The following is a 22,918-nucleotide window of genomic DNA, read 5'->3' on the forward strand; positions in this document are numbered from 1 at the left end:
TGGACGGTTCCATTTCTACAGATGGCTGCAACTGGTAAGTAGCTATTTTTTCTAAAGAAATTAAAACATGTTAAAATATTAGCTAGTAGCTATGAAACATACACACTTAATAGTACGAACATTGTAGGCCATTGTGAACAGTATATTTTAGCTCTGTCAAAGTGGAAAGCTGAAGAAAACTGCAGCAATACTCATGAGATATTTGGGATTAATAGTGAAAGTATTCACCCATCCACATACTGCCATCCCTGCCGCAACATTATGTACTTCTCACCCGAAAAAAGCGATAGCTACCTGGGAACACCATACCGTTACCCTTCGGAATTCCAAGAAATGCTGCCCACATAAAATCCATATCCCCAGAGCCATTCTTCCGCAGAGAGTTAATTACCACTAGCAACACCGTCTTCGATTGCATTGAGGAACCAATCGAATTGACAACGTGCAACAGTCTTGTTGCTTGTGTCAGTGGCTGAGGATCTCTTAGTGTGTTTCCTGCCCATGCTGCTTCTCCTCACATCACCTGGATGATTACAGTACGATTACCTGTTAGCAGTGACATGAAATCTCTGTATGCAACGGGGTCACCTCAAGAAACCAAAACCATACAGAGCACATAAAGAATAACCTCTTGATGCTACCAAATTGCTCAGCCGACCCAAAGATCGACCATTTGAGATATTCCAACAGGGAGCATAATAATTATTTACGCACGCAAAACTTTCGTCCAAGTAAGCTCCCCACGAGTCCCCAGTGGAAAAGCTAGCTCATCAACTCTGCGATGGCGAGCTTCAGTCCGTCAGAAAGAGAGTGAGCGCTGGCGGTTCAGACATCAGGGAAGGGGGATCAACAGAGGATAGCTGACCAACTCCAGAAGATGTAGTTATTATCGTGCAAGAGAGCCTTGCTCTCAAGACTGACCTGCGATGAGTGACTGACCTGCGATGAGAAGGTGAGATATTTATTTGTTAGTCACAGTCATGTTAGTATACAATGCAGTATGTTGAGGTCAAAGGTCAAGATAGCGTCGGAGAAAACAATGAGAGTTGCAGCAAAGGGATGCTGACAAAGCTTGGCTGACAAAGCTTGCTCCTTTCACCTTGCTCCTTTCACCTTCTCTTCAAAAGCTTCAATGATGACATGATGACCCTGAAAGAAGGTGGATATAAATTATGGGTAAAATACAAGCAAATATTAATTTTAATATTTAGAGTGCATGTTAGAGTGCACCGACCACAAAATGAAGTGTGATTTAAGCTTGGGGGTGACAAGGGAGGTGGTAGCTTTAAGATGTCCTTTCAGATATGTTGAGCACACATGTGCCTTAATGCACCTGAGTAAGACTTACTGCAGAGTATTAAGATAATAATATCTATGTCAGTAGCAATAGCTAGACCTGCCAGACCTGCCAGTCAGAATTCCACAATTCCACAATAGACACTGTGAAATGATGAAATGATGAAATGTATTATAAACAGTGCAATGGCTCAGTACAGTCTTTGTATAGCTATAAAGTGCTGCACAATGCTAGTATCTATGCATAATGTAATAGTTTACCCAAGATTTAAAAGATTTAAAGAGAGATTTAGGCGAAGGGTTGTACAAGATTTAAAGGAGTGTCTGACCCTGACAGGTCCTACAAGCAGTGAATCAACAAGCCCTGTTGCTTCAGCAACAAGGTCAAAGGCAACCAAGCAGTAGCAGAACCACCCAACAACATGAAAAAGTGAGTTGGGTTTGTCAAATTGCCTAGGTTTTATTATGTAGTGCGATTAGCAAATTCTTTGTTTTTCAGGCTCAAATTTACTCGTACAAAGTTAAAATAATAAATCCTCTCAAAAAGAGTGATGTTATCACCCGTGAGTTAAACAGCAAGCTAAGACTGAAGTTAATTGAACATTTAAAAGAACACGTTCCTAGTACTGTTGATTTTAATGTAGGATATTATGAAGGTCAACAACATACCAAAGTATTGGTTGTCACTCACGTCGATGTACACCAAGTTTTCAGGAGGACACCTCACTCTATGGTGTGATGGGGTGTGATGGAAAGTCAAGATGAAGCAGGAAAGAAGCGGCAAGGAAGATGTTCAAATGTAGGCATGTCAAATGTAGGCATGACAGCAAATTTGCCTATGGGCAAGGATGATATGCTCCAAATGATTTCGATAAGCCTCCAGATATCCCTGCTTTTGTGCCAAAAAGGCCTAGGAGAGAGAGCCTCGGTGATGCTCTTTCAGACGTAGCTGTTGCTATCACTAAAGCAATAAAGTCGGAGCTACTGCACCTTCAGTCACAAATATTTCCGCTGGTGTGTCACCTGGCAAAGCAGAAATTTTGAGCAATTACGATACCTTCAGCAAGTTTATTATGATGGAATTCTGACTGAACGTGAACGTGAATATTCTGAACAAAAGCAAAATATTTAACCTCACTTGGTATAGTGGATTCAATTGATTCAGTTTTGTAATAATACTGTGTATGTGATTCGGGTGTTAGTATAGTATACAAATCATACATAATTGTGCATGTGCAGTTTGTGTGTATAAATTAATAATTGTAGTTTTATCAATAAATTCCACTGTGAAATATCCAGCCTTGACAATCTTCAGGAGTAAGTACAAGTGTTTCAATATCAGGCATATCTTCTTCCACACTTTCTAACAGTCTTCGAAAACGTGAATATGGCGGGAGAAATATTAACAATGCTCCAACATCTTCAATTGATTTTCTTATTTCTGGGACGTGGTGAATTGTACAGTTATCCATTACCACAATGGAGTGTGGGTTTTTGCCATCAAATGGCATCGGGCTTGTACAAAACTATAAAAAACGTCTTGTTCCTCTTTACAGCAGCAACAGAGATATTCTGACCAGAAGGCATGCTATATCCATACATTCGAATTGTGTTTCTCCTGTCTGTACCAGTTTCATCAACAAAAATGAGCATTTCAGGATTGACATATCTGTAATGTACTGTTGCTCATTTCGTTGTAAGGCACATGCTTGTAGAAGACACCCAAAAGGTTCCCACTGTTGTGGTTTAGTTTACTTCCTGTTCTATGTGTACTATTTATGTACGTGTGTTCTCAATGTTTTTAGTCTCTATTAAAACTGTCAACTGTAAACCAGTACTGAGTTGGTAACTTAGCGGTGAGTCCAGACCTAGCTAAGTTACGACATAAATTGGCGACGAGGAGTTAGAACTCTATGATGGCTACAGGACTGCTTGGGCACCTCGAGCAATTCGATCCAGCGTTGGAGGAATGGCCGCAGTATGTGGAGAGACTCGAACAGTTTTTTGTTGCGAACGATATCACTGGAGATGGTAGTGCTGTGAAGAAGAGAGCTACCTTTCTCGCAGTAGTGGGCCGTAGTGCCTACAATCTGCTGCGAAGTCTAATTGCACCAGCAAGGCCTGCAGAGAAAACATTTGAGGAGCTGGTGGAAGTGCTTACTGCACACTACAGTCCGAGGCCTACCGAAGTCATGCAACGTTTCCGATTCAACTCTAGAGCGAAGAAAGAAGGAGAGTCTATTGCTGACTATGTAGCTGCGCTGAGGAAGCTAGCCGAATTTTGTAATTACGGTGCTGCATTGGACAAAGTGCTACGTGACAGGCTAGTGTGGGGAGTCAAGGACACCTACATACAGAAGAAGCTGCTAGCAGAACGAGAGCTGACATTGGCTACGGCTATTCAGATTGCTCAAGGTTCTGAGACTGCAGAGAAGAACCTTCGTGAGATGGGAAGCGAATCCCATAAAGAAGGAGTACATTACGTCCAGAAACAGACGCCGAAACCGATTAAAACTAACTCGAAGTGTTATCGATGTGGCAAGACGAGTCACAGTGGCAATGACTGCCCGTACAAGGACTTTGTGTGTAGAGGATGTCATAAAGTGGGACACTTGCAAAAGATGTGTCGAGCTGCCAAGGGACGCCCAAACCCGAAGAAGTTCCCCCGACATGACAAGTATAAGAAAAGGGCTGGAATAAACCAAGCAAGAGAGTCTGGAGAATCAGATGACGAAGACTTCCTGCTGATGGTAGAAGAAGTTGGAGGAATCCACAGGATCTACCAGCCCCCAATAAAAGTACCCGTGAGTATAGAGGGTACTACTGTGTGTATGGAACTAGACACAGGTGCCTCAGTATCTCTAGTATCAGAGTCACAGTACAAACAGTTGTGGCCAGGGAGGAGCTTAGACCCATCTGATATCAACTTACAGACCTACTCAAAGGAACCCCTTGTAGTAATGGGAAGTTTTGATGTTGAGGTTGTGTATGATAACAAAAAGGTGACCTTACCTCTTGTTGTTGTTCAAGGGAATGGACCTTTGTTGTTTGGCAGGAACTGGCTAAATGCTATTAAGTTGAATTGGTCTAACATTCACTATACCCAAGCTCCAGGTTTACAGGACTTACTGGCCAAGTACCCCGATGTGTTCCAGAAAGGACTGGGTACGTACCAGGGACAAGAAGCCTCCCTTGTAGTGGACGCTGATGCTGTTCCCCGTTTTAACAAAGCCAGACGTCTTCCATATGCTATGCGAACGAAAGTTGAAGAGGAACTGGAGAGGCTGGTTCAGGAAGGCACTCTGAAGCCCGTGGACCAATTGTGGCAGTGTTAAAGAGTGATCGAACGAGTGTGAGAATATGTGGCGATTTCCGAATGACAGTTAACCCCGTTTCTAAACTCCATCGTTACCCCCTGCCGAAGGTGGAAGATTTATTTGCAACCCTGGCTGACGGAAAGATCTTTACTAAATTAGATCTGACACAAGCTTATCAACAGTTAAAGCTTGACACCCGATGAGAATGAATGACATCAATAACGAATAAATGTACTGATTTGAGCAGGAAAAAAACAAGTGATGATGATTCATACAGTTCATGTTAGAGAGTTAGCACATTCCAAACCTACCATAAATTTCTCGAGTCGGCATTATTGAAATGAAATCCGAGTAGTGGAGGGTACTCACTCCCAGTAAGAAACCCAAACCAATGAGAATAAGTGACCAATGAGAATAAGTGATACTATAATAATATTAATTCATAATTTCATAATTACACAAACTGCCTAACGGGTTCGGATAGTCCTCCCCAACAGCAAGGATGCTCCTTCAGCTGGTCTAGCACAGCTTTCACTCAAGGATATTGATTAGCCTTGTCACACTTATTCGTATAGTGACTGTCCTGACAAACGAGAGTATCATAGTTAGGGGGGATCTCCTTGACCACACATTGCAACCACACACATTACATCTACCTGAATGTTTCGTCTTGGCCTACCCACGTGCAGGATTGATAAAATAAATAAAGTGCATATAACGGATGTAATATAGTACAGTACACTGTTTGACCTCCAGTGTGGGGGAGTCTTCAATACTAATCTGTACACTCTCTGCACTCGTAAGCTGCCCACGTGTACAAACTTCTTCTCCTAACATGACCAGAAGATGATATAAAAATTGTACCCATAATTATAGCATACCTGGAGAGGTGTTAGTTCTTAATGTCTTCTTAATCCACCACCATATTGCCCAGCTTCACCCAGAAACACTCAACATCCAACATCAAGAGGTTGCCACAATGTGAAACTTACAACAAGTGATTTTGAAAAATAAAAAAAATCAGTGCCCAAGGCATATTTCTGTGGTATAAATAAATAGGTAATTAGTGACATGCTTACACTTGATTGGATATGTGCTTCAACATTTCTTTAGCATCCTCCAGGCCTCCAGGTCAGAATTTGAACTTACAGAAATTGGACTCAGACATAATTATTCATTATTTGTGACAACAAACTCAATGTCCGTCTCCTTGCAGCCCGCTGTCACAATGTGCCCTTTGAACACAATGAGCAGACATGAGTGCGTGTCATCCACGTCCAATACGTGCGAAGATACTATTGAGACTGCCGTAGTCTTCTTGACTGGCCTTGTACAACAGCTTCTTCCAGATGAGCTGCAAATAACAGGAAGGTACGTCCAATGTAATCACATGTACATACGTGGATGTATTTAGATAGTATGTGGACGTGTACATACGTACATAATGATGCATTTAGGTATGCAGTTGCTGTACGTATTACTATTCTTAGTGATATCCTCAATAACACAACAAAATTTTTTGTTAGTGGTAGGAGTACTGGTGGGCACTTATAAGAATACTCATATGTGTACAATCATAAAGTTCATCACACAGTGCCAGTCAATACACGGCTCGAGATTATCAATGCGACCTCCTGGAGCACTGCACATGACGTTTGACGTTTAGCACACTGCTCTCGCTCACCGTGATCGTGCTGTGTGCGACCCCAGGTATGACACCATTGCCTCTCCACCATTTCACTGCTCACAATTTCGTTGTTGTGGCTCGTTGTTTGTTGTGCCTCATTGTTGTGCCTCATTGTTGTGCAGCACATCCAACACAACTACCTCCGACTTTGCTGCCATCTCTTCACTGTAGGTGTGTGGTATGTGTTTGGTGACCAGCCTCTCGATCTCTCGATATAATCACACAGGGTACTCCCTGGATGACAGTTCCTTGGTTGGTAGGAAGCACTCAACTGTGTCTGTGCAGAGCGTAGGACGGGAGAAGTCAGAGACGGATGTGAGTCTTGACAGCGAATGAATATGTGCATGAGCGGTGGTCACTCCTTGTGGTCACTCCTTATGTCCCGCACACTGACCACATTGTCACCGACAAACTGCCCCCTCACTACTTTGGTATGGCCACACTTCAGTATCGCTGTGTGTAGCGCCTAAATAATCACTGTTCTTACCATTTTATACACTGTACATGCGCACACAAACACAAACACACACAAACACGCACAGACCTTCTTCTGGATGTGGGTAGAAAAGAGGAGATAGGATTGAATCCCACACATCACCCTGGGAACTGCCGATCTCCCTTCTTCTTCTTGTTCATCTTGGACGAGTTGCTGACAGCACAACGTAGAATCTCGTAGAGAGTAGGAGCATCTCAGCCTGCTCAAGGGTCATGGACCGAAACAGCGACACTGGCTGGGCACTCTTGCTGCACAACACACTACGCTCAGCCCGTGCCACAAGGAGTAGCCATTTGCAGATGCAAATGGATTAAAGATTTCCCCCAGCAAGTGCCTTTTCCAGGTCAGGACTAACGACTACTGTACACACCGCCCTCATACTTGGTGAGTACACTGAGATCTGTAAGTGTACGGTTGAACAATGTACTTTACAATAATACCTTGACGGATTGTTTGTCAGTAGCAGTCGCAATAATTATAGGATAATTAATAATTATAGCTGAGTACTGGCAGTCTCAATAGAGTAACGTTGCTCCGATCCCTCAGCAGCACATCTCGTTCGCATGAAGCAATGACTAACAAATTACAGTAATGAAACAGAGTCGCCTTCCAGCGGATCCAACGGCTTAGCTGATGGTCTGTGTGTGTGGAGAAACCCCTACCCCACTAGTGTCTTTGGATCTTTCGAGTACTGAGGCCTTGCCCTTCTCTTCTCATAGCTAGCCTTGGCTAGAACTCTGCAAGGCCTGCAAATATGGTGGGAGAGACCATCATCTGGATTGGAACCTCTGTGATTTTGCTGAGCCTCTCTGCATCCTTTGGGGAACACTGCTGAGAAGAAGACAAGAAACTGCAGCAAGTCCTGCAGGATAAGGATTCTGCGGTAGCCATCTCTCAGTTGTTTAACCACTGTATTTTTCCTACAAACCATGCGGTATAACGTATTCTCATTCTGTTTATTTTCCGTTTTATTATCAACAATAAATTTCGCGCATGTGCACTAACACCCCTGCAATTAACACACCCAATTAACACCAGGCCGTATTTTAATCGGCGTGGATTCGAGGCTACCTTAACATGAGTGATCTGGTCAGATAAAATCGTGACAATATAAATACCTCCTGATCCGGAGTTGTGTCTTTTGTTGCACTCGAGTGTTAGTCGCTGTTCGAAAGCAGGGGTGGTGTCATTGAATGCTGTTTTCCTTGGCATTTTAAGTACATTGTTTTGTGAGCTTCGTGTAGCCTGGCGTACAAGAGCACCTGGCGTATAAGAGCACGGAGCTAGAAGTATTTTTGGAAGAAGTATTTTTGGAAGCATAAAATGACTACTGATTGGCTTCGTCATCCTGACGTAACATTCCAACTAGACCCATACATACAAGATTGAGGGCCACCATATAGGTTGGTTGGTAAGCGATCGTTGCAGGAGTAGCACCACCAGTGAGTATTTCAGCCACATCTTCAGCTGAATGTGTACCTCTTCTTGACCTTGCAGCGTACATGTCTAACACAGTAAAAGGAGTATCGAGAGGAGTATCGAGAAAGTAGTATTACATTCAGCCAACTTCAATATTGACAGCCTCTGACTGACAGGTGATAGTGGGTGCTTGTAGCTTTCAACCAATCAGTTTAGCCGATCTGCCAGCTAATTTTGGGCCCCGCCCAACTAAACGTTTGGGGGTGGAGCTTAGACAATTCAAGCAAATTCAAAATGTCTGAAGTGCACTGGTCAGGTGATGAAGATGTAGCTGGCAGCAGATTCACAGGACAGCAGATCATGTGTGTAAATAACTTTATTTTCGTGAACAAATTGTAGTTTAACATATGGTAGGGGTGGGGGGCAGCGGAGGGGGTGTGGCCTCCATTGGAATTGGTGGGTGCATGTACCTGAGCCATACGGCGGGTAATTTTTGTGGGTAACTGCGAACATTTATACCAATACTGCATGATTGCAAAAGGTTGTTCTATTCCGCGAAAGTTTATGCTATACAGTATGTGTTATAGATGTGTGTTATAGATGTGATGCCTCACCGAGCGATTACAGTTCAACAGTATTAGCCTACCTAAAAGAACACTCTTGGAAGACACTAAAACCCCCACTCAAAAGCCAAAAACTCTCTCTCTCTCCACGAGGTCGCTCTCGTGATCTCGTCACCACAAAAATGAATAATTAAATCACAAAAATGAATAATTAAACCACACATTACATAAGCTAACATACATAATAACAAGTCAGTTCCAGTCTCTTACATATACCTCCCCCCTTCTCCAGCGTGAAACTAGGCTAAGTAGTTTCACGCAGAATCAGCTCTTCACAGGGCGTCAGCATTTCCATTGGCTTTGCCTGCGCGGTACTTCACTTCGAAACTATACTGTTGTAGAGCAAGACTCCAACGACTTAATCGGGGATTGTTCTCTTTCTCTTTTAGTCATCTTTTAGTCAATGTAACCATGTGAGGGCATGGTGATCTGTCTGTACCACAAACTTCTTGAATGCTTGGACACCGAATTGCTAAACATTCCTTCTCCACCGTTGCATATCGTTGTTCTCTATAGAATGCAACCGGGTGTTCCAGACCAGTGTCATCGATATGACTCAGCACGGCTCCGATGCCATAGTCCGATGCATCTGTTTGCAGTACGAACGTTCGAGTAAAATCGGGATTGTTCACACTCCTTCATGCCAATCTGGCATTTGTTGGCCTTCACTGTCAAGCCTGCCTGCTTGAGTCTTGAAAATACTTGTTCGAGATGAACCAGGTGCTCTTTCCAAGTCCCGCTGTACACAATCAGGTCGTCCAAATAAGCAGCACAACAATCGAGTCCTGCAATCGAGTCCTGCAATCACAGAGTTCATTAGCCGCTGGAAGGTGGCCGGGGGCGGGGCGCCTTGCATAAACTGAAACAATCCAAGTGGGGAAGAGAAGGCTGTTTTGACACAAGCAATTTGCATCGGATACGCATCTCCAACTGACATCTCCAACTGACAACGCATTCAGCCTCCGATAGTCGATACATATGCAGAGGGAGCCATCTTTTTTTCGAACTGGTACAATTGGGAAACTCCACTCACTGGTAGATGGTACAATCACACCTGCCTGTCGCATCTTCTGTACTTCTGCCTTGTACACTTGTGGAATGCGATACGACGGTTGCCTAACAGGGCGACATGTCCCTGTCTCAATCGCATGGGCAATCTTGTCCGTCCTTCCAGGAACAACACTCCACACGTCTCCATACTTGGCGATTAAGCTTCGTACTCCTTCTCGTTGTGAATCTGTCAGCCTAGAAGTGCCTCGCTTGCAAGTGGGCTAGTAGTCTCCCAGACCCATCCCCGTCTTCAGTACAGTTTGTCTCCTGCACGAAGCCTACAAAGGTACTTGGATAATATAGTCTCAACATGTTGACATGGAAAATCTTCTTCGTTTTTCTCTTTCCTGTCATCTCAATCTGATAGTTCACTTTACCGATCTTCTTGATGACCGCCCTGCCAACGAGCAAACAGCTTCTTGTTATCAGTGGTGGGTAGTAGCACAAGGACCCATTACTCAATTCCTGTGGTCGTGCCTTCTTGTCATACCATTTCTTTTGGACCTCCTGAGCCGACTGCAGGTTTTCCGTGACCAGCTCAGACCTGAATCGTCAGGACATAGGACACAATACTTTCCTCTGAATCTTCTTTAGAGGACGTCGAGTGGACCACGAACAGGCCAACCATACACCAACTCAAAAGGAGAAAATCCTTGCTCGACTTCTCGATAAGCGAAGAGGAGATAGGGGATCAGTTTGTCCCCCTCCGTAATGGCGGCCTTCCTCAACATTGACTTCAAAGTCTTGTTGAGCCCGTCGGTCTGTGGATGATAGGGTGTCGTTCGAATCGGAAAAACGTGCAGCATCCGATATAACTCAGCCAGCAGCTTAGACGTGAAATTTGAGCCTTGGTCTGTTAGAGGTACACCAAACCTTGAGCAAGTACACTAACACTTCTTCCGCCACGTGCACCGCATCGATCGACCGCATAGGGATTGCTTCAGGATAACAAGTCGCATAGTCACAAATCACCAGTATGAACCGTTTGCTGGATCGGTTCATCGGGAGCGGTCCCACAATGTCCATAGCGATCCGTCAAAATGGTTCACTTATCAGAGGTAGAGGGATCAATGGAGCTCTCGCGTTTCCCTTCGGGGCGGTCCTCTGGCACTCCTTGACGGTCCTTGCCACATCCGCGTACAGGGTAGGCCGTTGTAGTAGACGGTTAGCAGTTTTGTCTTGTCCCAAGTGACCTGCAAAGGGGGATCTGTGTGCCAAGTGGATTACCTCGAGACGGCGTAGCTGTTCGACTTCACCATCCATCTTGATTCTTCGTCGGGGAGACCAGCGTCTATACAAGAGACCATCCTTTCTGAAGAAACCACAATCCGTCACGGCAGGACTCCTGCTGTCCCAGGGTCTTATCTTGGGCGGACATCTCAAGACAGTGTTTCTTCTCCACTTCTTCCGCTCTGCCTTTTCGTCGGTACTCTCGACATTGAGTTCGCTTCTCTTTCCGAGAGTACTTGACTTTCTCTTGACCTGTAATAAAGATATCATCGTCAAATTCAAGTAACTGTACTTTGGGCACACTCCCGACTCCTTCTCGTTGCGCCGGTCCGAGGATTCTAGTTCATCCTGCGTTTTCTTCTGTGCTCTGGTTGTCACGGCCAGGGCCTGTGAACGGTCAACTAACTTGTTTGTCACCAGCCTCGGCAGTGCTGACCCATCAGCATAGACATCGGCAGGGTACTGGAAACAGCGGCTTCCACTTCATGGGTTTGGCCATTGACTTCCACTTCCACTCGGGCTAGTGGGTATACTACTGTGTCCCTCTATGGGCACAGCAGATGGCAATAGAATCACCCTCGATTAGTACTAGGTCCTGTCTTACCATCGTTCTCGTGCAGCCGGTATCCAAACACACGTCGGACACGGGTTGCCCTCCTTCCTTGAAGACTCCCGGTTTAGAACTCACTTCACGTTCAATCAGTTCCGAGTCACCTTGGAAATTACTTCTTCTTTCCACGCAGAGAAGGTTGGTTTTACTTGGACAGTTCGCCAAATAATGACCTTTTTGGTTACAGGTGAAACAAGTAATGTCCTTCAAGTCTCTTCTGGTTCTCTCGGTCTGCTGTCCAGGTTCACGCGACAATCTTTGGCCTTGTGCCCCTTTTTCTTGCACTTGGCACACACGATCGGGATCGGAATTATTGGTCTTATTTTCCTCTCTTCTGACACTACTTGACTTCCGAGCCTGCAAGTAGTCATCCGCCAACTGTGCAGCCACTTCACTAGTCTTTGGCTTATGCTCCTGCACCCACACTCGGACGTCTGCTGGCAGGGTATTGATGAACTGTTCCAGTACCAGCACATCCTGCACCTGTATATCACAGTCCTACGTCCACTTCTTCACCAGGTCTTCGAGTCTCACACGCAACTCCCGCGTCGTCTTTCCAGTGTTCATTGAAGCCGTACGGAACCGCTGTCGATACGTCTCCTTGTTCACGTCGTACCGACGCAATATGGCTTTCGTGTAGCTAGAAGCCCCATCCGGTTATCTGGCACTTCATATGTTGTCATGAGTCTCTCAAATGTCACTAGGTATGCCTCAATGTCGGTGAGCTTTGCCAGGTCGTGAGTAGGGGGTCTTCGATCACCGCCGCCCTCGCCACGTACTCCTTCCACGAGACCTCGAATCAAGTCCATTTGTGCTCTCATCGCCTTGTCTCTTCTGGCTGTCTCTGCTCTCGTCTCCTCGGCCATCTCGGCCATCTCTTCTGCTCGTACTCGGCGCTCTTCTCTGAGTTCTGTCTCTAGAGCCTTTCTGTCGTCTAGCAGCATACCAGCTAGTTCACTTGGCTCTGACATCTCCGTACTTTTGTGTTTGGTAGATCTAGCTGTCGTTTCGTTAGTGTTCTTGAAATTTGTTTGACCACAGACTAAAATCCCACCGCTGCCGCTGCCGCCAAATGTCACCGAGCGATTACAGTTCAACAGTATTAGCCTACTTTAAAATCGGCTTTTATACATATCTACAATCACAACACTCTTGGAACCAAAAGCCATCTCTCCACGAGGTCGCTCTCGTGATCTCGTCACCACAAAAATGAATAATTAAATCACAAAAATGAATAATTAAACCACACATTACATAATAACAAGTCACCATAATAACAAGTCAGTTCCAGTCTCTTACAGTTACATAACCCAAAAACCCCAAAAACCATAAATTAAATATCTTCAGCTCGTTTATTCGGCTTTGGTATAGTACGTCTCTAGTACCTATCGTAAAATAGATTATGGGCACGTGATTAACCCTTTCAGAAAAATACATGAACTACCAGAGGTACCTTACCTAGCAACTGACCACCCCCTCTAATTAGCGATTGTTTACAAATTACAATTATGTACGAAGGCACAAATAAGTGTTCTCAATGTTCGACATGGTTCAAGCAGGATCTTGTCTGTGAGGTCACATCGGCAGACGCCATTTTCACAGTGGCTCATGGTGTCCACTTATACTGAAGCTATCAATCCAGGATCTTCTTCATCAGGCTCTATATCTTCTAGCTTGAGGTAGTTTCTTATCTACTGTCCTCTCACAAAGGTCATAAATACAATATCTAAAGCAGGACTGCAAACAGATCCAGTTATGAAGAATACTTTACAGTTTGCAGTCTCTTCTTTAACTCCTTTAACTCTCTTTTCTTTTTCTTAGGAATTTGGTCCTCGTTTCCTAGTTGTAGTTGTAGCTTCGTCCTCCGAGGTGTCGGAGGAGAATTCCTAGTCAGCTCTGTGTATCAACTTGACTGAATTTGCAGAGGCGCAGTACCTCTGTTTCTGTCGAGTGCCTGGCAGGCTGTCCTTCGGGTCGAGCTGGCAGCTATCTCATGGGATTCAACCCGAAATGGTGGAATATCTGCTGATTGAATTTATTGAAGTTCCGGGGTGTTATTGGCAATCTGGACAGGGCGGATGTACAGTGATGGGAAGGCCACTCATGACCTTGTCGCAGGTGTCGACAAATAGGTCCCACATTGGTTATTCAGGTCATCCATCTCCAGGCCGTCTGTGAATATCATTACTTCTTTTTCCTCCAAGTGCACTTCCACCCCAAGTGCACTTCCACCCTAAGATAACTTCAGCGTCAGAGTCCAACTTGTACGTAGTCGCTCTGAGGAACTTGTGTCTCTGAGGAACTGTCTAGCTTCCAGTCAACACCTACTGCGGACCTGCTTCCTGTTGAGGAGGTGGTTCCAGATGGGTTCTGCCGCGAGTGGGCATATTTCAGAAATTTGGAGATGTCCACACACATCTCACGGGCCTTCCCCAACAAATGCTTAAACAATAATCACTCCCCAGCATTGGAGCCTCATCAGGGCCCCACCTTGGCTTTGACCACCATCGCCTTCCTCTCGTATTGTGGGTGCTTGACTTTGATGTGTTGTGAGAGCTTCGCTAGCCTGGCATCCAGACACGGGGCTTATGTCCACCCTCTTCAGTGGCTGGTTGTGGAGTGGAGCCTTGTCTTGTTCCTTGTTCAGTGGTGTCGATGGAGACGATGACGAACAGGAACTGTCTCACCACATCCCCCTCACCACATCCCCCTCATCTTCATCACGTGAATCAACCTCATGACTGTATATATAGCTGTGTGTTATGATATATTAAAAGGTTATGCCAAGGCCAGGGTCACTTTACCGCCTTTTTGGGATCAGGGTGCCCCCTGAGCCCTTTGACCATGACTTGCCACGGCTAGAATTCAAGTTTTATCAGCAAGGACCTGTACCTTCGAGAGTTCGACCGTCACCGAGTGTCACGGCTTGAACTTCACTGAACATGGCTTCAGTGTTGCACATGTGACACGTTGCTCCCGAATCTAAGATCCATTGATTATGAGCGTGAATATCCACAGACAATGCGTGTTGCACCCCTTCGTCTTCAGAGTCACTTTCGTTTTCAGCTGAGATAGTTACTTTAGGCTTGCTGCTGCCGTTTTTTTGGCAGAAGAAACATACTGGTTTTTTCTTGTAGGTGTGGGCAACCAAACCTCCTTCCTCACTCGATCGAGAATTTTTCTTCTTGACTTCCGTTACTAAGACATTGTAACTGTCTGGCAAACTTGCTAGAACACGGTCTCCAACTTTGACATGGCTCCTTCGGCCAATCTCATTGAGAACAACTTCCGCCAACTGGTTAGCCAGAACCTTACCGTTGGATCAGCACCAACCACATATAATAAACCCGGGTCCATTGACAATACAATTGTCGCAAGGGCTTTGTCTTTCTACTTCGCCAAGGCACCTTCGGTGCTGTCGACAATACTCCAGAGTCTTTCTTTTATCAATGCCATCTTGCATTGGACTTTCCATTAGAGGGACCACCGCGACACTCCTCGATTCTTGAAAATCACAACTCAGCTACGTCTACCTAATAGTTCACTATAGGAGTCCTTAGGAGTCCTTAGACCTGTTAGAATTCAAGTTTTATCAATCAGAATCGAACAAAAAGCAAGGACTAGGACTGAAAATAAATGTAACCAATCACAGCTACACAAAAAGATCATGTGACATTCTAGAATGTTCTATATGAATAAATGATTACATAACAGAATATAAATAAAGATAAGTAAACAGACTGAGAGTGTACTTTTCCAACACATTATGCCCCGGCCCTCAAAGTGGCCCTCGGGTGGCCGGTCCCTCTTAAAGTGGCCGAAATAGTGCTTTTATTACCATGACTATTTTTTTGTGTCCCTTAAATATGTCATTTTCCCCCCGCTGCTGAAGAGGGCAGGACTCACAAATATGGAAACTACTTACGACTACACCGATTATAAATTTTATGATCATAAATAACACAATTGTAAGGAGGGTTTGGGTTAATATATATAGTATAACACAAGTAAGTATAAGGACACAAGTAGTCCTTAGCAAGGTTTCGCACCTTGTCAACGATTTGCTTTGCGTCTCGTTTGATGGATGGGTCACAAATTTCTTGCCTTCATCTATTGTTCCCGCCTCGATTGTATCGCCTTCGTTTCCACAGGAAGAAGGCCCTCATCTTGGTGTCTTGGGTGTCTGCTGATCCAGCAGGTATGGAAGACTTGCTTGAACCAGCTGTGCACGACTTGACAATCAACTGTATGAACATCTAAGTTTTAGTGCTGATCTATCTTCTACAGTTGTGCTGTGTGACAGCTGTTTGGACAACTTTCGTCCCTCTTCAACGGTCAGGTTCTGTGTTGCTTGCGTGGCTTTCTTACATCTGTGGATACGAAATTAAATTTTCTTGCCAAGACGTCCACCCAAGACGTCCACCCTACTTGACATATATGGTCTAACACTAATCCGTGATTCTTGAGGAAGAAATTGTCAGAGATGTGAGGTAGGCCTGCATCCTCCTCATCAGTGGTTCGGTTCGGTTCGGAGCAGGTTGGCTGAGCCTTGCCACATCGTCTTGTGACAATGCACCCCCCCACTAGACGACTCTTTTTTGGGGTTGTTGACCGTCAGGTTGATGACTGCCCCCCGGTCTCTGTACCGAATTGATCACCTCCAGCAATCACTTTGTTCACGAGTCCATCAAAGAACTCCCAGATCTCGGTGGCAGATCTCGGTGGCATTGTTGTCCTAGAACCGTCAGATTGCTCCTCCATGTTGTGCCAAGACACATCTCCAGTTCTGCAAGATCTCTGATGTTTTTTCAGCGTGGAGTCTGCTTGCACAAGTTCTATTCTTGAGTGCGTCCTCCAGGTATCCTGAAGCCGCACTATTTGAGTGCTTCCACGTAGGTTTCCTCCTGCTTGTCATGTCATCCCATTGAATCTTCTGCTTCTCGAAATGTACAGTCACTTCCGTACTTTTGGATTTTGATCTGGCTTTAGTCATTGAATGGGTTGATAAGGTGTACTGAGGATTCTCCCTTGAAGAAGAATCCATCAGCGGTCACTGCATTCTGGTAGGCCGCCTTCCTCTGAGCCGCTGACAGTTCCGGGTGGTTTGGCTGAGCAACCAATGACGGGGGCACCACCTCGTGTATCGCTTCTTCTTTGGCTTAGGCCCTTCCTCAACAAACGCGTCGCGGGTCCCAGGCTCGTCTGTGAACTGAGGTAGTCTCAGTCTATGAGTCAAATGTGAATTTAAAACATCACAAGTGACTAACTGAAGTCTGAGGTCTGAGTGAGGCAGGTCAATTTAAAACTATAACCACAGCTCCTCTTCAATACCGTGGTCCTCACGTGAGTAGTTGAAGTAGTGTCTGTGGAAAGGTCATAGGTCAATTAAAAATAATAATTCATAAAGAACTAACTTCACTAAGATCCTCCTCTTAGTTAGGTCCACCACCTGTCAAATGTACATACATACATACATGCACTTACATTTTAGAATCGTCAGAGGAAGAGTAAACGACAGTATGCCTCCGGAACGAGTGTAACATTATCATACAACATTATCATGCTCTTGCACGCGACGGTGGATGTGCGATGTGACATCATGCATGCATCGAGCCATTCGGGATACTTATCTTCAGGTTGTTGAAGTAGGCACGGATACTCTTGCTCCCACCTGCCGCCAGTCGACCACGTGTTTCTCCGGCATGTGCACGTATGTTCAGAACTTTCGTTTGTGCACAAAGTTTTGTCATTGTGCACAATTATCATTGTGCACAATATTTACCGGACGCAATGTCCTCGTTGTGGCACTTACTGAAGACCACTAATGGTAGGGGGGGTCCTCTCAGCTTTCTGGTTAATGGTAGGGGGGGTATACTTTCTTGCCTCCACCACTACTGAGTTACATAGCTGATGTATGTTGTCCGGCTGGTGATGTCCAACATATTTAAGCTGTAACTACTGTGTTTGTTTGTGAAACCTACCTCAAGCGTTAGGTGAACATGAATGTTCCACCATTGCAGTGGCACGGGTGCTGAGGGTGCCTCTTATCTCAAGCTACCTTAGCTACTAACTTGCTCCATGATAGCAGCTAGTAGTCGAGCTAGCTAGTAGCTATACTAGCATAGTTACGTACACAGTACAAAGGTAATCATATCGTTCGAATCTTCAATGCAACACAGGGCAAGAACAGCTAGCTTACACTTTGTAAATCTATCTAGTGAATACATTAATTTTGTAAATTCTTTGTAAATACATTTTTAAATGCTATGGACACATTTGTGTAAATGCCACTTAATTAATTATTAATTTTAAATTTAAATACAATTACTCTTTTGTGAGAATCAAGAGAAGAATGAGTGATGAGCAAAATGATGAGCAAAATCAATACACAGTTTATTAATAATTAGTTCACAATACGAAGGTAAATTTAATTGCTTTTGTTTAGTTTCAATTGGTGGCTGTCAAGTCTTTGTCAGCTTCAGTCTCAGGCATCATATCAAGTATGGCTAATTTTGCACCACAGAATTAAATACATTACTATGAACTCTGTACCTCTTATAGCCCACAACGGTGCACCCACTGGAGGGTAGGACAAGGACTTTCGTTCTTTGCCACCAAGCTATCTTTAGGACTTTTGTCTAGCCGTTGGTCCAACGTTTCAATGAACCTGGGTAGGGTGCAAAGTAAGTAATTTGGTAATAACGATAACTTACAATTTGTGTTGTACAATTTTGCAGCCATCGTTAGATGGCACCAGTTCGTGACCACATGCGATCTCCTTTCAAACATCTGAAAAATAAAGTGACATCATGCAGTACACCTGTTTTCGACGTCGAGAAGATATTTTCGGTTTATCCACATAGTTTTCTTTTCCTCAGACCACTGCCTTCTCAGGTTTTGATAACAGCGCGCTATTGCAGCTGAAAAAAATCGGTTGAAAAGTAATGATAACTTCCGTATACCGTATATGTTGATCTTAGCTTTGTTATGCTGTGAAGTTGAGCTACACGAAAGAAACAAAATCATAGCATCAAAATCATAGCATAAATAACCTTTCATCTGCTTGGAACTGCTCTTCAAGCGCGTTATGAATAGTTTGCATTTTACCTGTATTGAAATTTTTATAACTATAAAAACTTACAGACAGGGCATGAGTAACAAGTCGCTTCTTCGCTCCATGGACAGGTTCAGAGCTGAAACTGAAGAAGACTCAATCTTTGATAGCCTTTCGTCAAGCGCAGCGTGCGTTTGTTGATTGTTAAGTATTCTCTCCAACAACAATTGCTGTTCTTGGATCAGCGTGCGAAGACCTGTCGATTTGTTTTGAGACACCTGAAGAGGAAACCCCTGACCCTGAGAGTAGCGGCCACTTGCCGAGTTATACAACGGAGCACAATACGGTCCAGTAGGAGTGTGCACCTGTATACCTAAACACGTACACACCTTGAGTATACACAATAATAACTTACTGTGCTTACTGTGCTGCTATGGCCATGTAACTACATCTTCAGGCTCCACCGAATTACGTTCACCTAGGTTCACCTGGTTGGTATCCTCGAGCTATAGACTCCAGTGGCTGATGCTGATGCTCGCGCTCTATTAGACCTAGCAGTTAGCAGTAGATCCAGATCTACTATAAAAGTTTCTTCCTGACATTTTCTTTCTCAAAAAAACACGTGCAATAAAATGCCGCCTTTCTAAGGTCATCCAAGTTCACATGATGACCCATAATTATGGGGTCAGAGGTCAGAGGTCAATATATGTCAATATGTCTGATACCCAGTCCTCTACGCTTCGGTCAAACTCATCGATATCGATCTTGCCAATCGTCGCCATCGTGATTCCACCTTCTCCTCTAGCTTCTTCAGTACAGTTCAGACATTTCCTCGTCGCCAAAATGTAGTAACTAGCCCTATTTATAAGCTAGTCGGCCGCACGCTAGACTGTCACAAGTAGGCACAACAGTGGGCGAGGATATCACCCCAACATAGAATAAGTATACGCATGCGTAATTGATAATCACATAAAGAACATAAGAGTAAATGATACATAAGAGACAAATGATGACTACATAAATAACATAAGAGTAAATACTGTCCATTACTACACTAGTGGGTATGAAATTATGTAGATTATCAACATGTGCAACTACTACATGCCATGCATGCACTATAGAAATGAGCGGGTCACCTGTTGACAAACATCCACTGTATATACCTGAGATACTTGGCATTCGTTCTGTACAGTATACATAATGGTTGGTTCGTATAATTTGACAACACAATCTACACATAATTATACGACATACTAATAATGTCTCAGTGGAAAGAGCATGCCATACTTCTAATAATGAGTGTATGCAAAACAAGAAGTAGCCTATATCCTTAGGCACCTTATTAAAATGGTATGCACACAGACCACAACACACAAAACACAGATCGATCCCTCTTGCAAGGAAATTGTTTATACACACACCCACAGATCTCCTACAAGACTCAACAATTAGGGAACTTACACGCACGCACGCACACACACATGCAAGTTGCCAGAAAGGATCACAGGATCACACACACAGATCCCTCCTACAAGGATCACACACACACACACACAGATCCCTCCTACAAGACTCGACAAAAGATCACACACACACAGATTCCTCTTACAAGACTCGACAAGCAAATCGCCAGAAAGAATCACACACACAGACAGATCCCACTCGACAAGCAAATCGCCAGAAAGCAAATCGCCAGAAAGGATCACACGCACACACAGATCCCTCTTACTAGACTCGACAAGCAAATCGCCAGAAAGGATCACACACACATACACACAAACACAGATCCCTCCTACAAGACTTGACTACAAGACTTGACAAGCAAATAATCACACACACACACAGATCCCTCCTACAAGACTTGACAAGCAAATCGCCAGAAAGAATCACACACACACACAGATCCCTCTTACAAGACTCGACAAGCAACTCGACAAGCAAATCGCCAGAAAGAATCACACACACACAGATCACCTCTTACAAGACGACAAGCAAATAGCAAATCGCCAGAAAGAATCACACACACACACAGATCCCTCTTACAAGACTCGACAAGCAAATCGCCAGAAAGAATCACACACACACACACAGATCCCACTCGACAAGCAAATTGCCAGAAAAGATCACACACACACACACAGATCCCTCTTACAAGACTCAACAAGCAAATCGCCAGAAAGGATACACACACACAGAGCAAATCGCCAGAAAGGATCACACACACACACAGATCCCTCTTACAAGACTCGACAAGCAAATCGCCAGAAAGGATCACACACACATACACACAAACACAGATCCCTCCTACAAGACTTGACAAGCAAATAATCACACACACACACAGATCCCTCCTACAAGACTCGACAAGCAAATCACCAGAAAGAATCACACACACACAGATCCCTGCACTATATCTAGCAATGCAATATTGGATAAACATGTCAGCAAAGAATGCTAGCTTACCAGAAGTAGGGCTTCTTCTTTTGAGTAGCCCATACTTGTATAGCAGTCGACTGGTTCCATTCTCTAGCTCTAGCTAAATAATCAATGGCGGCATGGCAGCAACAACGCGCGTGTCACCACATGGCCTTTGATAAACCACACCTAAAGTTTATTTGAAAGTCTCAGTAATTGGCTTGACCTGGACCACACCTATCGGGAGGCGACGTGAGGTGAGGCTGGGTACAAATTACGTGCACTTCAAGTGGCTGCGTTTACTGGTGGTGTGTAAATGCGCACTTGTAGACTATTGTAAACTGATCTGTAAAATTTAATGATTAGTTTACAGAATTTTACACTTGTGCCCTGTGCAATGGGCCACCTTTCATTTTTTGAAAAAGCTGGAACTAAAGAGGGTAGCTAGACTATAGTAATAGAATCCTAAAATAGACATGCTGTCACATGCAGATGGACTCAGGTAGGTTAAGGACTGGGACCATCAATTATTGCTGAATCAGCTAAAACGCAGCCACGCCCAGGATTTTTAATATGTTTTGTGTGTAGTTTAGCTACTTATCTTTTTTAGTTCTAATTCCGGAGGTCTAAACCTTCCTTTCGGCTCTAAACTGTTAGTGTAGTAGGTAGTTTAAAGGTTTGTGCAGACTATTCAATCGGGAGGGAGCTGTTCATTCAGCCAAAGGTGAGATTTTGAATAAAACCTAGTTTTCTAGCTGTTAATTTTAAATGTAAAAGCTAATAACTTACTTTGCATAGAGTACCATGCTCCCTCCCGATTGAATAGTCTGCACAAACCTTTGAACTACCTACTACACTAATAATTTAGAGCTGAAAGGAAGAAAGCGACTAATAACAGGAAGGTTTCCATATGCTGACACAGCATATATTGTGCCGACTCAGCGCGGTTTCCACAGTGTACAGTACGTACGTGTCAGGGCTCCTATTTGAATTCTTCTTCTTCTGAGACTGTACTAGTAGACTCCTGTGGACTAGCTCATCTATACTACTCTAGTCTACTGTGGACTGTGAAGAAGGTAAGAAGATGGAGGGCTATGGAATAGATAGTAAAAAGTAGTCTACAAAAATTAACATTAAATAAAATTTATTATTATAAAAATCTGATTTTCTTTGCACAGTTCCTGCAGTACCAATCTGTATCTTCTGAAGGAGTATTCTTCTCTACTTCAATGTTAGTGCAAGACCTATACAAGAGATAGTTATTAAAAATGTATGTAGTAGCTACATTAATTTTTATTCTTCGGTCCCAAACTTACCAATGATACCAGACAAAACATGAATCACACATAACCATGTTCCACTTTGACGTAATGGCTCCACATTTCCATTCTGTTCTCTTTCCATTCTGTTCTCTTTGCTTGAACTAAGAAGAGCAATAATCAATACCAAATTATTATACATTATTGTACCTTTTTTATCCAGGAGTTTCTTAGAGAAGTAAGATTGGATACTGATCAAATCTTCGTCCACCACTTCATCAGGCAAGTTACCCTTTATCTCAGATTCTTGAACGTACTTACCACCATTACATACCCTATGCAGTGTAGGTACATCCTTGCAGCACAGTAGTATCAATTCTAATGACATATAGTATGTAAATAAAAGTTTTTATATGATAGGCAACCATCTCACCTTGTGAGATACACTCATTTCCTACATTG

At 43.9% G+C, this 22,918-nt stretch overlaps 2 protein-coding genes across 5 annotated transcripts in view; one reads left to right on the top strand and one right to left on the bottom strand.

Annotated features, from left to right (window-relative positions):
- The first annotated feature begins 3,092 nt into the window (after window positions 1-3,092).
- LOC135340198 (uncharacterized) lies at window positions 3,093-4,631 on the top strand. The gene has a single exon (XM_064536519.1). It carries the CDS (start codon window positions 3,210-3,212, stop codon window positions 4,629-4,631), a length of 1,422 nt encoding a protein of 473 aa, XP_064392589.1. The 5' UTR covers window positions 3,093-3,209.
- Window positions 4,632-14,672: 10,041 nt separating this feature from the next.
- Window positions 14,673-22,918, bottom strand: part of LOC135339998 (uncharacterized) — a 9,012-nt gene continuing 766 nt past the window's right edge. For 2 of the 4 annotated variants that reach the window (XM_064536273.1, XM_064536275.1), the window contains 3 exons: window positions 22,890-22,918; window positions 22,667-22,834; window positions 22,265-22,620 (listed from right to left, as the gene is read on the bottom strand). The exon at window positions 22,890-22,918 is cut by the window's right edge. In XM_064536273.1, the coding sequence (XP_064392343.1) occupies window positions 22,538-22,620; window positions 22,667-22,834; window positions 22,890-22,918 (280 nt within the window). In that variant the 3' untranslated portion in view covers window positions 22,265-22,537. Of the gene's footprint in view, window positions 17,092-17,142; window positions 18,396-18,441; window positions 18,649-18,690; window positions 18,732-18,869; window positions 19,148-19,197; window positions 22,621-22,666; window positions 22,835-22,889 lie in introns of those variants that run through there. The other 2 variants (XR_010396167.1, XR_010396166.1) reach the window with 2 other exon arrangements.

The sequence above is a fragment of the Halichondria panicea genome, chromosome 8 (genome assembly GCF_963675165.1).
Source record: "Halichondria panicea chromosome 8, odHalPani1.1, whole genome shotgun sequence".
Taxonomy (NCBI): domain Eukaryota; kingdom Metazoa; phylum Porifera; class Demospongiae; order Suberitida; family Halichondriidae; genus Halichondria; species Halichondria panicea.